Here is a 16,329-nt window from a genome sequence, read left to right on the forward strand (position 1 = left end):
AGTTTCCCCTTTCCTGTTAAAGATAAAAGGCATCCTGAAAACCCAACAAGTCAGCACTACTCCAGCAGGTTTCAAATATCTCAAACTTTATTTTAATAAAGGATCAGCCACACAGACAGTGAGGGTCTGTGGTTAACTTTCTGCGCCAGTAGCTCAATTCTTGGCTTGTCCACTGCCAGCAATGGACTTTGTTCCATGGCAATTTTTTTTCTGGTGCCAATACAAGTTTCATGAGGGCAACCTAAACCAAAATGCTTGCAAACACTATCTTCATGCATCATTGCTCCGTAACTTTCAGCAGAACAAACAGATTAGTATCCATCAATTTATAATAAACATCTATTTCACCAAGGCTTGACTGTACAAATACAGCAAGTTACCAAATCCTACTGAGTGACAGATAATACAAACACTTTGTTACACAAAAAAAGATCATGATTTAAACAGATGAATCATTTCTTGCTACTTTATATGAGATAGTGTAGCTTTGCAGAATTAGCAAAGAAATAAAATTCAACAAAACATCATTCTGTACATTAGCTCAATTAAATATATAATACAAGCTTACAAGGCTCATGTCATAGTTCATTACCAATCTGGGCTTTAAAAAGCTACCAGAATGGAATCCCCATTAGAACTGTGTATCTACCACTTGCAAAAATGGATAGCTTGCATACTGGGGGAAAAAAAAAAAAAAAGAAAGAAAAGACCCCACTCCTAGGACATCACCAATAGTGAGAAGGACTTCAAAGTACAAAGCCAAATCCAAAGTTAGAAATAGTCTCTTAGAAATGTATTATATAAAGAACAGTGAGAGGCCAGAGTTCCAGACAAAATGATCCTCCTCCCTTTCTTAGTTTGCCAATTAAAACAGCTCCATAATGTCTAAAAGTTTTATTTGAAAATTCTGCTGCTTTAAATACTTGTTATAGTTAAATAATCCTGAAAAGTGCCAAATCAGTAAGTCCAAGAAATATACCTCTTTTTGTTCTTTAGAAGAACAACAGTCTACCTCCCTTGTCATTCCTCTGTCCTCCCAGGCTAATGTGATTTATAAGGCAGGTAAAAAAAATGCACAAAGTGGGTTTTAGGTGGAACCTCATGGTAACTAACATTGTTAGTTACTGTCAGCCTTGTGGTCCTTGATCCACTATTTTGATAGGGGAGAGTGATTTTATTCCAGTGATGAACATTACTTGGTTCTGTATCTTTTCCAAAGCAAAGGGGGTGAGGAGAGGTAGACTGGGAGAAGAAAGGGAAGGTGATAAAGGGCAAGAGAAGTGCAGAATTCAGAAGACTGACTGCTTTCTGTCAAGGCACTGAGAACCCTAACATTAAAAGCTTGGACTATTTTGCCACGCACTTTTGCATACAAGTAGAATTTAAGTGTAGGTTTCAAGCCATTTTACGTGGAAGAAGCAAGCAGAAGATTCACTTTTTTTTCCTATGTATAAAGACCTTGTAATAGACTGCAGCTACTACTCAGCAATTAAAAAAATTCAGACATGTTAAAGAATCCACAAAGCCCCTAGCAAGTCCTATTATCTCCAGTATATTAATGATTTTAGTGTCCTGAAAATACTATAAATATCAGTACACTGCATTAAGACAAATCCTTTCAAGGAGTTTGAAGGTTTTTCATCCCCAAGTAAGTACTACTGTACAATGCAACTTCAGTACTACTGTAATCCTTTCTTTCACCCTACCCTCACACCTTTTCCATTCCCCACCTCACAGAGGTATCTTAATGCTCCCCATTGGAAATGGCAACAGTAACGCCTTCAGATTCTGTTGTTGCAGGGATTCTTGGCACTTTCTTAGCAGGGCTTGGGATGTGCTAAGAAGAAGGGAAAAAAGACATTAAATACAGTTTTCTAGTTCATGTACATTCAATACTTCATGGCTAGTCCAACTCTCAAACAACATTCATGCTACACTGGACGGCTTGGTTTTAAGTCATTCACATCCGTCATGCTTCATGCAAAGCGATCATGTGAAAACAGCCAGTTTCTTCTTGTTTCATTCTTGTGCAGTTTCATTCTTGTTATGATGAAATGTACTTTAAAAAAATCCATTATTTTTTTTTAAACTTCTGGCTTGTATGTTACATATTTTAACAAAGCACTTAAAATAATTTGTTAAATCTCTTCATCTTTTACCATACATGCACATGCTAAGACAACCACATAAACCGTTCCACCATTTACATCAAACTTTAAAAGAGCGCACAGTGTTCACCTCATGAACAATGCCTGGGTGGACAACTTCAACTCCTGCCTCCAGAGGTCCATCACCCATGATTGGGCGTCGTGCATAAGTTCTTCTGTGTTTTTCATCCACACGCACAAGGTACCATGTTCCCTCAAAGAGATCTTCTACAGAACACTGTGGAATATAGTTGGCTGCAAAAATAAAAATAAAAAAAAATAAACACATCCTGTTAGTTGGTTCCTGGTGAGAGTTTGATTCAACACTGGCCTTTACATGTTGTAGTTTAGAAGTACTAAGACAGGAAAAATTATATCATTTGGTTTCATTTCATTTCATTTCAATGAATACGAGCTACAGGAAAGCACTTTACAAGCTATAAGGAAGTAGAAAGAGTTGGACATCCTCTTCGTTACACAACCAAATCATTACAGCTGTGCAAATTAAGTATTTTGCTGTAGGATTAGGAATACTGGAATACCAGAGTACTGTGTTTAGCTCTAGGGCCCCCAACATACAAAGGACATGGACCAACATGGACCTATTGGAGCAAGTCCAGAGGAGGGCCATGAAGATGATCAGGGCACAGGGCATTCTGACCTAGTGGAGGTGTCCCTGCCCATGGCAGGGGAGCTGGAATCAGATGACCTTTAAGATCCCTTCCAACCCAAACCGTTCTGCAATTCTATGATTACGGTTCTATGATACACGCTTATGAAGCTCTTACCCAAGTGATGAGTTTCCTGTCTGATCTTCATGTTTTCAACAAAGACATCAGGTGCAATACATTTTCTTGAGTCAAGTCTTGTTTTAAGATCAGAAAGGCTGGCAGTTATTTTGTCCAGTGCAGAACCTACAACATAAACCCATCATGTACCATTTGCACCAGTGCCAAAAGCTGCACACTAGCATGTTAGCATAGCAAGACTATTCAAAATATTCTGCATTATAGAAGCAAAGTTTCTAGTCAGGTATTAATACTCCCATTTACTTGAGAAAAACACTTGTAGCATTTGAAAAATATTATCTATTTGCCTAAAGAGTTACTTAAAACATATCCTGGAGGTGGAACATCTTTAATGTTACTGTCATTAAGCACTGTTCTACAGGTTTACTTAGGCTGATGGGTAATGTAGCAAAGCTTTTAGAGGTGAGCTGTGCAAGGGAGTTAATTAGCATCTCTTCGTTTCACTCACCAGGAGTGGCATCCTGTGTAACTCTGATGGAATACAGAGTAGCAGCAAAACCAGAGCCATATGAGAACACACTAATTCTCTGTCCTGCAAGATGCTCTGGAGAGTACCTGCAAACCAAACAACAATCTTTTATGCTGAGAATTAAGTCAAGATGCCAGTTTTAAATAACCAGAAAGTGCAGCTAGCTTAGAAAAAGCAGACATCAGATTGTATCAACTACAACGGCACATTTAGCATGCTATGCGCATAAATGAGGGCTTTTTAGAGCAATATTTCAAACACTGCTGTTATGAGATGATTTTCAAGGCTGCCTACGCAAAAACAAAGAGCAAAGAAATGCCCAGAATATGATCATCTAGAAGGTGGCCAATTTTCATTCCTAAGTGTCCTAAAGCCTAAAATGAAACATCACATCTTGGAATGCAAAGTAACAATACAAGAGACCCAAGATGAGTGGTTTAATTCATATTTAGCATGCTTTAAGTCTCAGTGATGGGGAAAAAAAAAAAAAAAAAGTTCAGTAAATACATGTATTACTTTCCTTTTATTATTACAGGGAAACAGAGAAAGCATTCTGGTTCTGTTTCCTACTATGGCAGTGTCTTTTGGGGAGGTTAGGGGAGAGAAGGTTGGGAAAAGGTACACCACCTTACAAGTAAGATCCTACTTAGAAAGGCAGTAAGCAGTGTTTTAGATTAGCTTCTGACACAAACTTTGAATCCACTTGTCACTTGAACTAGTTGTGTATGCGGAATAGTTTTGTAACATTTTATGTGCTTACATATAAAAAGCTATGAGGTTGGTTTTCCAATTTTATACTTACTGGGCTAGAAGAGAGGCAAGGCAACCGTAGACTGAAGGGGTATACATATTTCCATTCTGATTGGACACAAGTAATGAAGCTTTGGTTTTCTGATTGAAGAGCTCTGCACTAGCTTTCATAAAAGCTTTTTCTACATCTCTGTCAAAATATGTATCTTCAAGTTTTATATCCCTATTACAAAAAATAAATAAATGCAAGAAAAAAAAAAAAAAGTGGTCAGTAATAGGTAGAGGAAAACGAAGAATATCTTGCTTGTTTGCCAAATTAAGACTATCTGAACAAGTAAGACAGCAATCGTTCTCACCTGAAAGCTTCCAGCCCACTGAAAATGCCACTTGCTGTCTCTGGGTTCTGGTCACTGAGAAAGTCATTCAGCAGCAGTCTAGCCACACTCTTCTGCACCAGTTTACAGTAGGGAGAATGAAAGATCATGAATCCAAAGTCATTCAAGGTGAAACGTCTGTCTGTTCCTTCTGGAATTGGCAGAAAAGTTGTAACACAACTTATTACTTGTACTCACTTCAGCTATTAAAGTAAAACAGGGGGATGGCACGACTTAGTCATCATAACATGTCAGCATACAAAAAACACCTCAAGACTAACTCTTCCTGGCAAACTCATTTAAAACGCTGACAAAACTTCTGTTTAAAAATTAATTTCTTCCTGATCTTGTGCACCATTAAGCAATGTTTATTCTTCTGGCAGAAAAAGCTATAAGCTTAACAGAAACTCAGTATTTCTACTGAGCATTTTGAAATAAGAAATACTCTGCTTGATCTATTTAATCTTCAAATCTATCCTTCTTAATAGGGGTGAAGCAACTACTAAACATGGGAGGATAAAATATCATCACTTTGTATTTAAATATTAACCTCAATATTTTTTAAGAGCCTTGGGGGAGGGAAAAACAACACACTCTGAAGCAAGGTATTTATATTGCCGCAACAAAAGCCTGAAGAGACTACTCCTTATTGATCATCAGATACTCAGTTATAACAGTACAGAAATAACGTGTTTCTTTAGGGGGAAGAGCAAACATTTCAACCACCTCAGAAAACACAAGCACAAAAAGGGAGGCAGTACTCTAGTCTTTAGATTGGATGCTAAAACCTGAAAACACGCTGTTTGTGTAATTATACGTTCCAGTATTTGTGGCTACATACCCTTTTGCCACTGGGCGTGGATTTTGTTGCGATAGACAGTATAGCAGCGATCTAACGCACTGAGGTAGCACTGTATAGACAGTTTGCCATCAACAACAGGGTATTCGGAGACCATGTCTGGCTTATAGAAGTCATAGGCATGCTGCATGTGGGTTCCACGCAGTCCTGATGGAGAGAATATGACAACATTGAAAATTATTCTATTCAGCTTCTGTGAGTCAGTTTGAATACATCACTTCACAAATGTGGAAAGTAGCGAATATTTGGTCCCAGACAGACAGGTTTTCTTAGCACTTCAAGCCCTTCTAGGTAATGTTTCACACAGTTCTCAACTGCCTGCAACTCAAGTACAGTAGGCTTGAGCATCACAAACACATTAACAAGTCATTTCTTCTTGAAAATAGAGTGCAGTGCTTTGTTATTCAGTTCTAGCCCACACTTTGTCAACTTTACAGGAGAATCTCCTAGTACAAAACAGATGGAAGCACCTCTAATTGGTTCTTGCTGTGTACTATAGGGGGACTTGGCCAAGGTAGCCAAAAGGAGACAACCTTCTGACATTAGTGGGGGTTAATCCAGCCCTCCAGCAACCCAGAGAAACAGGGGGCAGGCTTCAGAATGGATCGAGTATCTGGCTGAATGGTGTTTGTTTTCTCACAGGACTCACCTCTCTCAAAAATCAAAGGAGCATTTGGGCCAATGAGCATAGCAACAGCACCAGCTCCCCCTGTTGGCCTGGCGTTTCCAGCGGCATACACAGCAATGTCTCCAGCGACAACAAGTGCATAACGCCCTGTAAAAACACCAAAGTAACAATGTGAGTTAGCCAAGAATCTAGATTTTGCTACCCATCAGCAACTTTTGGGATTTGGTTACTTCAAACCATTTCACTTTCCTGTCAGCTACCGAATTTCGCAGGAAAAGACCAGTGATGATTATCCATGCTGTCATCTTCTGCATGCAATTAACTAGTGGCAAATGCCCAGCGTGTTTAAGACTTCAGAAAGAATTAATATAGTTTATCCTCTGGATTTTATACAGTTAGGCATAGACACTGTAATTATAAGAGATTAACCAACAACAGAGAATGATGTAAATTTGCAGGAAAATACCCTGAACTTACCATCCCAAGAACTGGACTCAATCCAATTAACCGCATTAAAAAGAGCAGCAGTGCCTCCATAGCATGCATTCGTGGTGTCGATTCCTTCTACATCTGTATTACCAGATTCTTCAAAAAGTTGCATCAGGACAGTCTTTACAGATTTGGATTTATCAATTATTGTCTCCGTTCCAACTTCTAATCTCCCAATACAATCATAGGAGAGGCTGTTCCTCTCCATAAGCTTCTGAACCACAGTCAAGCTGAGGGAATTGATATCTTCACGGTCAGAGCAGAACCCCATCTTCGACTGGCCTAACCCAATGGTGTACTTGCCGGCATCCACACCATCATACTTCTCCAGCTCTGTCTGGTCAACATACTGAGAGGGAAAATATATTTCTAGTGCAACAATTCCCACATCTTTAGGCCAACAGGATTCAACGTTCACTGGAAGAGACCCAGGCATTGTGGCAGATCTTTAAGGAAAGAAAAGAAAAAAAGGAAAACATAAAAACAACTCGTTTATACACATCTGTTTCTAGAGACCTACTGTGTATATACTTTAAATTTCTGCGGGTATACGGAAAAGGATAATTTTTAGGTATTTTATGAGTTCATTTGTAAAAGGCTAGTCTTGGAGATTTTGGTCTGAGAATACCGAAAACGTCATTATCAATTGTATAACATTTTGTATTAAGTTCTTTTAACTGAAAATTCATTCTCAGCACTGGAGACGGGTACATTTAGCTTAAGCCTCGATCACTAAGTATCAATTATTTCAGCGCAGCGAAACCCATGGCAGTGCTCAGCGTCTGAGAAACGAGCCTGTCCATTACCCTATTTCCACGTGCCAGCAGAGCCGCGATCCTACAGGAGCAGGCTGGGCACACTGCACCGCTTTTCAAACCGCTGCTGACCACGAACCACCCAACTCAGGAATAAACCCGGCCGACACACAGGCCACAGCCTTCCCAACCCGCTTCTACCTTGGCGCTCCACAAGTGCCACAGCGACGCCGGGCTCCGCTCTGCCCGCCCCAGGGGCACCCCGGGCCCTGCGCTCCTCCCCCGGGCAGCGGGGCGGGCCCTCAGCCGCCGCCGGCCGCCCCCCCGTACCCGCCTCAAGGTTACCGGGACCCCCCCGGTGCCGCACGGCGGGGCAGCCGCTGCCCTCCCCTCCTTTATTTCCCCTTCTCCTCCCGTCCCGTCCCGTCCCGTCCCGCCCCGTCCCCGCCGCCCCGCTCCCGTCCCTCACACGCAGCGGAATCCCATGGCCGGCGGCTGACGGCCAGGGCGCATGCGCAGGAGTTGGGGGGGGGGGGGGGGGGGGGCCGCCGTGCGCGCACCCGCTCCCGTCCCCAGCGCCGCGGGAGCGCGCGCGGCGTGACCCCGGGCGGCCCCGTGCCCCTGCTGCGGGCAGCGCCACGCGTCCCGCCCGCATCCCTGCTTTAATTTTTTTATTTATTTGTTTTTTAATAAGAGACAGGACGCCCAGAGCGGCACCCAGGCATGCTGTGGGCTTCGTGGCTTTCTGGGGGTGCTGCTCGCAGCCCCCCGAGCTGCATTTCAGCCTCACGTCGGTGAGGAGGGGAGGGTGAATGAACGCCAGCAGCGCCAGCCACGAGCTGCCCAGGGACAGAAAGCCGCTCGGGGAGCAGCATGCCATGGCACAGGCACCCCTTCCTCTCTCTGCATGGCACAGCCAGCTGTGGGGGCGCTGACACGGTCATGGTGACACCCCAGAGCCCGGCACGATCCTGCTGGCGAGAGGCTGCGATGGTTAAGTTTAGGACAGAGCATCTCAGTTGGAAGGGACCTAGAAGGATGACTGAGCCCCAGTGCCTGGCCACGCCAGGGCTAGCCAAAAGTTATCGAGTGCATGCTGAGGGTGTTGTTATCCAGGTGTCCCTGACAGGCACCAGCCACCTCCCTAGGAAGCCCGTCCCAGTGCTCGGCCACCCTCATGGCAAAGAAATTGTTCCTCACGCCCATCCCGAGCCTCCCCGGCACAGCTCCGTGCCATTGCCACGCATCCCATCGCTGGTTACCAGGCAGCAGAGATTGCAGTTTTAATTAAGTTACATATGAGCACACAAGATGAGATGAAGGCATATCATGGGCTTGCCATGCCACAGCCCCAGAACAATGGCTTTTAATTGGGTGTTTATTCTGAGCACAGCTCAGTATGCCAGAGGGATTCGCATCATTGGTGAGCTCTGAGGAAAGCACTCTGCTTCAGTGCTGGCCAGTTACAGGACCTGCGGATCAACACCAGCATTTAATTACATGCTGCTTGCCACAGTTCCCTTGCCCAAGAGCTTTTTGTGGAAGACAACTAAAGGGAGGTAATTTCTGATGTATTCTCACCAAATACGTCCGGTGTAGCAGCAGCCAGGGCTGTCAGGTTACACCACAGTGTACAACGCTGCTTTACACGCCCACTCTGGTCACTTAAGAAAATGGGACGTGTAGCACCTTCGGAAAGTCACTTGTTATGATGGAAGTTGTCTGCCCTGAGACAAGCAGCCTTTTGTTCCCCTGGTCCAATAGTTAGAGTGAAACGTTACCCAAAAGCACTACTTCTTTTAAAAACCGAGAGCTGGAGATGCTTCGCTGTAAGGCAACGAGGAACCTGCTTTGTTTCGCACCCCCTTGGGGCTCCGCAGGGAATGAATGAGCAGCACCAGCCAGACACAACTTTCCCCTTGGCGTTGCCAGACGCAGAGACGCGTTCTCCCGCAACAACCGGCAGCGTTCACCCTCCTTTATTCACAGTGCCACAGCATCGCTGGGGTCGGAAGGGATCCGAGACCACCTGCTCCAACCAGCCCCTACCACCAATGTCACCCACTGAGCCATGTCCCCAGGCACCACGTCCAACCTTTCCTTAAGCACCCCCAGGGACGGGGACCCCGCCACCTCCCTGGGCAGCCCATTTTGATGCCTGGCTGCTCCTTCTGGGAATAAACATCTCCTCATTTCCAACCTGAACCTCCCCGGTGCAGCTTGAGCCCCTTCCCTCTGCTCCCATCACCGGTTACCCGTGAGAAGCGGCCGGCCCCCAGCTCCCCGCGCCTTCCCCTCAGGCCCCCTCGGGCACGGCCGCTCCTGAGGTGACTCCTGAGGTGAGGCCGTTACCGGCCGCGCGCTCCCGGTGCCGGTACCGGCGCCTCGCCCCGTGGCCGCGCACGGCCGCCCCCCGGCCCCACGGCCGCTCACCTGCGCGAGGCGATGGCGATGGCTGTGGCTGTGGCTGCCGCTGCCCGGTACCCGCTGCCCGCTGCCCGGTGCCGCCCGCCCGGCCAGAGGAAACGGCGGCAGCCGGCGCGCGGCCCCTTTAAACGGCCCCGCGGCCCGGGCTCCGGCCCTCGCGCTGAGTGGCAGCTCCCGCCAGCCAATCACGAGCGCCGCCACCGCCCCGGGGCCCGCCCCCCGAGCGCGCCGGGGCCGCCGGAGGAGGCGGGGGGGAATGGTGTGAGAAAGTGACGCGGCGTGGCCAGAGGGCGGCGCGCCAATGAGGACGCGGCACGGGCGGCGGCGGAGCAATGGGAGCCGAGCGCCGCGCGGGGGCAGCCAATGGGAGCGCGCGGCCGACCGCGGGTGAGAGTAGGGCGGCCGCCGGGGCCCGGCGAGGCGAGGAGGCCGCCGGTTGCCTAGCAACGGGCGGCACGGCCCGGCCCGGCCCGGCCCCGCCGCCATTTTGCGGCGTGTGTCCAGGGTCGCCTCAGGGACCCGCGCACCTCGCACGGGCACAGCCCCGGGGGACAGGAGGGCTCGGTGGTCCGGTCCCGGGGCCGGTTTTACAGCCAGGAGAGCCGCAGGGGTGCCCTCCCTGGGCAGCTCCTGTGGCATCTGGTGGCTGCAGCTGGCAGGGACAACGGCCCCCTCACCTCACACAGCATCAGGGCAACACGAATAGGTTATTTACAGGCTTTAAAAGCAGTGCAAAAGGAAGGGGGAAGCCCCCATGGAAAGCCTTAGCTCCTGCCCTGCTCACTCTGATTTGAGCCTGTCATCGTGCAGCGCCGTGTGTGGTCATGGATTTGTCACGGAACTCTTCATAAAATTGGGAAATGCTACTGAGAAATCGGGAGTTTTGTTTGCAGTTGTTAACTCTGCACGCTGCTGATAAGTTCACGTCAAGCACTGTGCTAGCCAGTTCCCTGTGCAATCCTGAAAAAACACAGTGACAAAATGCAAACTAAACAAGCCATGGCATGGTTACATCCTACAGACACACCGCATCTTCCATGCCTGCAGACCAAACAGACTTCCTGATGGAAAATTTAATTTTTTTTTCTGCTCCATTGGAAGAGTTGAACTTCTGCCCCGGGTCTCTAAAACTTCAATTCCTCCTTCTTTTTCCTTCCTACCAGAGAAAAAAATAGTCTCCTTCTTCCAGACTTCAAAATGGGCTCCTAATGGCAGCCCTCACCATGTGCCAGAATTGCTCCTCACGGTGTGGTACTTTGTGCTGGCGTGGAGAGCCGCACCTGCTCAGGAAGAGAGGAAGCAAGCCGTCTGGTCCTCAATTTGCAGGGCCTGATGTCGGGGTGGAAGCGCAGGACATGGGGCTTTTACAGCCCCTTCCCTACACGCTGGGGTCCCTGGTGTCTCTGTGTGGCCAGCCGCCATGCAGCGTGTCCTCCTCAGCCGGGTCAGACGCAGCGGGGAGGGCTGTGAGGCAGGGAGCAGCAGGAAGCCTCCCCAAAACTCCAGAGCTGCCTCACAACTCGGGAGCTCTGTGGGTGCACATGCCCAGCTCCCTCCCGGGATGCTCCTGGCCATGGACATGACGCCCAGCTTCGCCTTGGACCTGCCTCACTGCGGCAGCCTTCCCTGCTGACCCCGGTGGCTGTCCCTGGATCTGTTTTGCTTTCCTGTTCGTGTGCCGTGAGAGTGTGCCCTTGTCAGCAAGGCCACTGCCCGGCCGGCCTTGGTGTCACGTTTGGCTTCTGGCTCGCCTGCCCTCGCCCGGCAGCCTGCCCTTGCTGCTCCCTGACAGCTCAACTGTGCTCATCTGTCTGCCTGCAGTCACATCATGCTTTCTTTTTGATAACCGTCCTATCTGCTTCCAGAATGGTAAAAGCAGATTTTATTTTTTTTTTTTTAATGTACCCAACAATATATGCAAGTGTAAATAGCAATCTTCTGAGTTTTTTTACATCTTCACATATCTGACCAAGGGATGATCCACATTTACTGCCTCGTTTCCAGTCTTTCTCATTAACTTTCTATGTTGTTGAAGACAGTATGGCATAGGCATGCACGAAATCATTGCTATTAATCTGAAATAATGTGTGTGCAAAATAGTGAAATTTAAAAATACTACAAATGAATGAACCACCTGTAGCCAACAGAATTATAACCATGTTCTCCTACTGTGCCCATATCAAAACACATTTACAGATTACACCCTGCAGCTGATGAAGGAAAGCTAAAAGTTGAAATGTAACAGCCAGTTGCTGGATTTTCTGAATTTTAAAACAGTCTAAAGACACAATGCAGTCCTAGTTTTTTTTTCATTATCATTTGGAGTTAAGTTCAGGGACCAGGTATCTAACCTATGCTGAAAAAAGTGATGTATTTGTCTTCTAAGGATGCTCCAGATACTAATTTAAATCTACATCAACTTCAGATTACCTCCTCTTGCTGACTGTTTCAATAACTAATTTAGTAGCCCTAGTAAGGGTTTTTGTAGCCCTAGTAAGCATTTTGTACCCTAAGATTTACTACTTCTGATTAGTAGCTACAATTTCTTCTGTCATTGTTATCAAGAGCATTACTCTTTTTCTTCAGCTTCAAGAGGCTTCAGATCCAATTTTCCTGTCCCTGAGTGTAATGTCAGGGAATACTTACAGATACTGTTTGCAAGAAAGGTCTGCCTATACAGCTGTTGCAATGGAATTGATGACAATTGGTTTATGTTGATTTCTCAGAAAGATTGCAGTAAATAACAATAAATTTGTTGATGGATCTTGTTCCAGATCTTAGGTAATTAAGGTTATAGTCCTTTAACCGAGTCATGCTCCAGACATGGGATTGCCACCGTTTGCACCGCGTCTTATGAGAGTGCATGTTGTTCCCCTTCCATGGCTGAAGAACTTTGCAAATCTGCCCAGTGATATTTTCAGTGGACAGCATAACAGAGACAGCGTTTGGTGTATTTGTGTGCCAGAAGGATTGCTGCACCTCTGTAACCATGGAACTTGTAACCTGAGAAAGGGAAAAAAGGTCCACTCGCTAAAGATGCAATTACCAAAGAAACCCAGAATAATTCAGAACAACCTTGAAGCTCAGACACTGGTGGTGAGAGGACAAACATCCTTTTCCTTCCATAAAACCCATGCATCATTTGAGCCCGTTTTGACAGAAGGTGAGTTTGAATTTGAGTCTCTCTTACCATTTCTCACTTATGCAGAAGTGAGTGGAATCTCCTAAACCAAGTGCTTTGAGAGAAATGTGTTTGCTGTCTGATGATTCTCCTTTACTTCTGGTTTCAAGTCACGGTAACAACTTTAGGACTCTGGTTTTGTCTAAATAGACCTGACAAATTCATAGAATCATAGAATCATAGAATATCCTGAGTTGGAAGGGACCCTTAAGGATCATCAAGTCCAACTCTTGACACCGCACAGGTCTACCCAAAAGTTCAGACCATGTGCCTAAGTTCACAGTCCAATCTCTTCTTAAATTCAGACAGGCTCGGTGCAGTGACCACTTCCCTGGGGAGCCTGTTCCAGTGTGCAACCACCCTCTCTGTGAAGAACCCCCTCCTGACGTCCAGCCTAAATTTCCCCTGCCTCAGCTTAACCCCGTTCCCGCGGGTCCTGTCACTGGTGTTAATGGAGAATTCTTTGCTTCTGTTTCATAGTTGTTAGGCAATCCTATCTGTGACTGGTTTTTCTAAAGCCTCCTGGAGAGATAGAGATGATCATATTGGGCTAATATTTTAAGAGTTGATGACTCTTACAATAAATCAAACAACCAAATATTAAAGCTGTTTCTTGAAATGGAGTAAATTTATTGGAATTTTCAAGAATGTGAAATGAATCATGGGCCAAATTGGGATGGAATTCAATGGAAACTAGGCTTCTAAGTCACTAAAATGCTCAGTGAGGTTTTCAGAAGCAGCTGACTGCATCTTTGGTTGCCTAAACCCATTGCTATCACTTTTTTTTTTTTTTTTTTTAAAACAAAGTCATGTGCTGTAATAATCCCTTCTGCAAAACAAGATGTTGAGATAACAACAGAAAAAAAGTATTGATTTCATTTTGTTGCCAAGTACAAAATAGTAAAGGTCAAAAGTAATGCTCAGGTACAGAGTGTGTGAGGTCACCTAAGTGAAGGTTTGGAAACTGGAGAATTTTCTTTTTTGTATTCAGTGTTTGTGTGTCAGGGTTCAGGGATAAATGAAGCTGTACCACAGAGTAGGTCTTCAAAGTGCTGTTTTGATACTTGATATACCAATACTGGGGAAGACATTTTTTCAGATCGACTGCTAGACTCTATTCCTAATTCAGTTCCCAAAAGAATGCACAGGAACACAAAATCAAAACACATTTGGCAGCTGGAGATAGATGGCCTCTATCTTCTCCTAATCTTTCAATTTAATCTACTGGATCCAGGAGAAACTAATAGGAGACAACATACAGTATGAAGAGCTGGAAGACGTAAACAAAAATATCACACTCTTTTAAAGTAGGTTCAGTAAAGGCAAATATTTTAATAGCATTTGAGTTGCAGATCCATCTGGGTCTTACAACATTGTAGTAATTCCAGTTATTAAAAACTACAAAAATACACTTTGCTGCTTTTCTGAATATGTTGAATATCCCCGATAAAATAGGCATGGAAGTTAGGGTACAGTCAGTATTGTTTCAGTCTCAATATTTAGGGTACACTCAGTAGGCTCAAAAGCCACTGGCTGCATCTGTGAGAAAGCTACGAGGAGCTGAGATGCCATCACAGACACACCTGGATGTCTGTGACACAAGAGGGAGGCATGAAGATAAAATCTGGAATTAATAGCAGAGCACAAGGAAGAAAGTGAACAGAGCTGCTGGGAGCTAATAGCACAGTGGAATGCGTTTCAGTGTTCTTGGTGCTCTGCTAGCCTGGGCCCATGAGGTTTGGACCCTGTCCAACACACAAGACACTAATGCACTGCTGTACAAGGCAGTCAGGAGGAAGAGCTCCTGTGCATGCCCAGCCAGAACAACTGCGACTCCTGCTTGTGGCAGCCTGCTTCCGACGTGGCATCGCAGCAGGCAGAGGATGGAGCTGTGCCAGTGTAAGCAGCACACGCAGTATTCCCTAGAAGCTAGAAGAAGTGTTGCCTCATCCCTGTTAGGGCACCGTTGGCTTATCGGAGATGACAATTATGTTTCTTGTTTTCCTTTATGTGCTTTGGAAGGAGTTTCTTTCATCAGCTGTGTGTCTGTGGGAGTGCGCTACCTGTTCTCTAGTGGCCTTGCTACAGATGTTCCTCTTTTTCTTTAGGGAACTCAGAAGCAGCTGCTTCTACCTACTGTCATCTGCCTTGCATCCTCCCATGTCTGCGGTATAGTTAGACATAAGAATTACAAAACAAATACAGGAGATAACTCTGAGGAACTACTTCATCAAATGCCATGAAGAAGGGAGAAAGAAATGCACAACATCAATCAAGGCTCTTTTCTGCACGGCTTTGGACACCACATGCTGAGTCTGATGACCAGGCTTGGTTCAATGGCATTCCAGTATTTCCAGCGATAATAATCACTGACAGCAGAGAGTGTTTGGAGTAGGCAAAAGATCCATGGTTTTGGCCAACACTAACTAAACTAGGATCTGGAAAGGCATCTGTAAAATTACGTAGGAAAAAAAGAAAAAAGTCCATATTTGTGACTAGAAGAGTAGAAACAAAAGAGGCAGCAGCACAAAGGTATTGCACAAAAATGATTGCAAACTGGGAAGAAACGGAGCAAAGATTGGGAGTGGGATAAATAAAACAATGAGAAGGATTGTTGGCATATTAAATAAAAATCACAGGGAGGTAGCTGTGAAAGCAGTGTTAAAAGGAGGGGGATTTAAGTATACCCATAAATCAAGGAGGTACAGCAGAGCACATGCTGCAAGACATTGTCAGGAACATCAAGTCATTTTGTTGGGAATTGGCCCAGCATCATTGTTGTATACATGTGATGATTTTTTGCCACTGCTGTCTCTAGAACATAGATATTTGGAAGGCTATTTTAATACTATAATCATCCTTCATTGATGTAGTTTGGTGTCTGTTCAGAGTGCTGTATGCCACAGGTATCTTCATCATGGGACTTGCTTCATCATGTTACTGCTGCTTCTCGCTTTTTTTATTATTTTTGCTTCTTCTCTGTTTTCTCCCATGAGTTTTTTTCCCAGCAATCTTGTGCTTCTTCTTCTTCATCCATTTTTTAACTCTTTTAATCTGTGGGCTCACACAGAACTTTCTGTCTCCTATGTAGAGACTGCCAGAGCAGAAATCAGTCATCAAAGAAAAAAATGAAGAATAAATAAATAAATATCATACTTATCATTCACCTACAAAAGCATCATGAAACATGCTTAATCTTATATTCTATAGTATGTCCATTTCCTTTTGTCTGTTTTCAGATATGGAAACTGGTAGTACCAAAGGTTTACATGATTACACTGTCTTCCAAAGTCTGAAAAAACTTTCCTGCTTCAGTCACTCTGAACAGAACCACAGTACAAAACCCTACATTTCTACTGAAAAAAAAAAAAAAAAAAAAGTATGTAGATCACTTTATTATTACTATTGTGATCATCATGGAAATGGTCTAGAAATGAAAAA

At 45.2% G+C, this 16,329-nt stretch overlaps 1 protein-coding gene across 1 annotated transcript; it reads right to left on the minus strand.

Annotated features, from left to right (window-relative positions):
* Positions 1-65: 65 nt before the first annotated feature.
* HMGCS1 (3-hydroxy-3-methylglutaryl-CoA synthase 1) lies at positions 66-9,805 on the minus strand. Its single transcript, XM_032205443.1, has 10 exons — positions 9,714-9,805; positions 6,514-6,971; positions 6,058-6,183; positions 5,391-5,555; positions 4,532-4,700; positions 4,228-4,398; positions 3,405-3,511; positions 2,936-3,061; positions 2,239-2,402; positions 66-1,837 (listed from the first exon to the last, which is right to left on the minus strand). The coding sequence occupies exons 2-10, from the start codon at positions 6,959-6,961 to the stop codon at positions 1,745-1,747; spliced, it is 1,569 nt and encodes a 522-aa protein (XP_032061334.1). The 5' UTR covers positions 6,962-6,971; positions 9,714-9,805; the 3' UTR covers positions 66-1,744.
* Positions 9,806-16,329: the final 6,524 nt, after the last annotated feature.

This window comes from Aythya fuligula, chromosome Z (assembly GCF_009819795.1).
Source record: "Aythya fuligula isolate bAytFul2 chromosome Z, bAytFul2.pri, whole genome shotgun sequence".
Taxonomy (NCBI): Eukaryota; Metazoa; Chordata; class Aves; order Anseriformes; family Anatidae; genus Aythya; species Aythya fuligula.

What these genes read in the sequence shown, in the direction of transcription:
- HMGCS1 (XM_032205443.1), bottom strand. Translation starts at nt 6,961, where the DNA reads ATGCCTGGGTCTCTTCCAGTGAACGTTGAATCCTGTTGGCCTAAAGAT. An exon ending in CCACGCCCAGTGGCAAAAGG is followed by an intron (nt 4,701 to 5,390) that starts GTATGTAGCCAC and finishes TGCCAATTCCAG; the next exon opens with AAGGAACAGACAGACGTTTC. An exon ending in ACCCAGGCATTGTTCATGAG is followed by an intron (nt 1,838 to 2,238) that starts GTGAACACTGTG and finishes CCTTCTTCTTAG; the next exon opens with CACATCCCAAGCCCTGCTAA.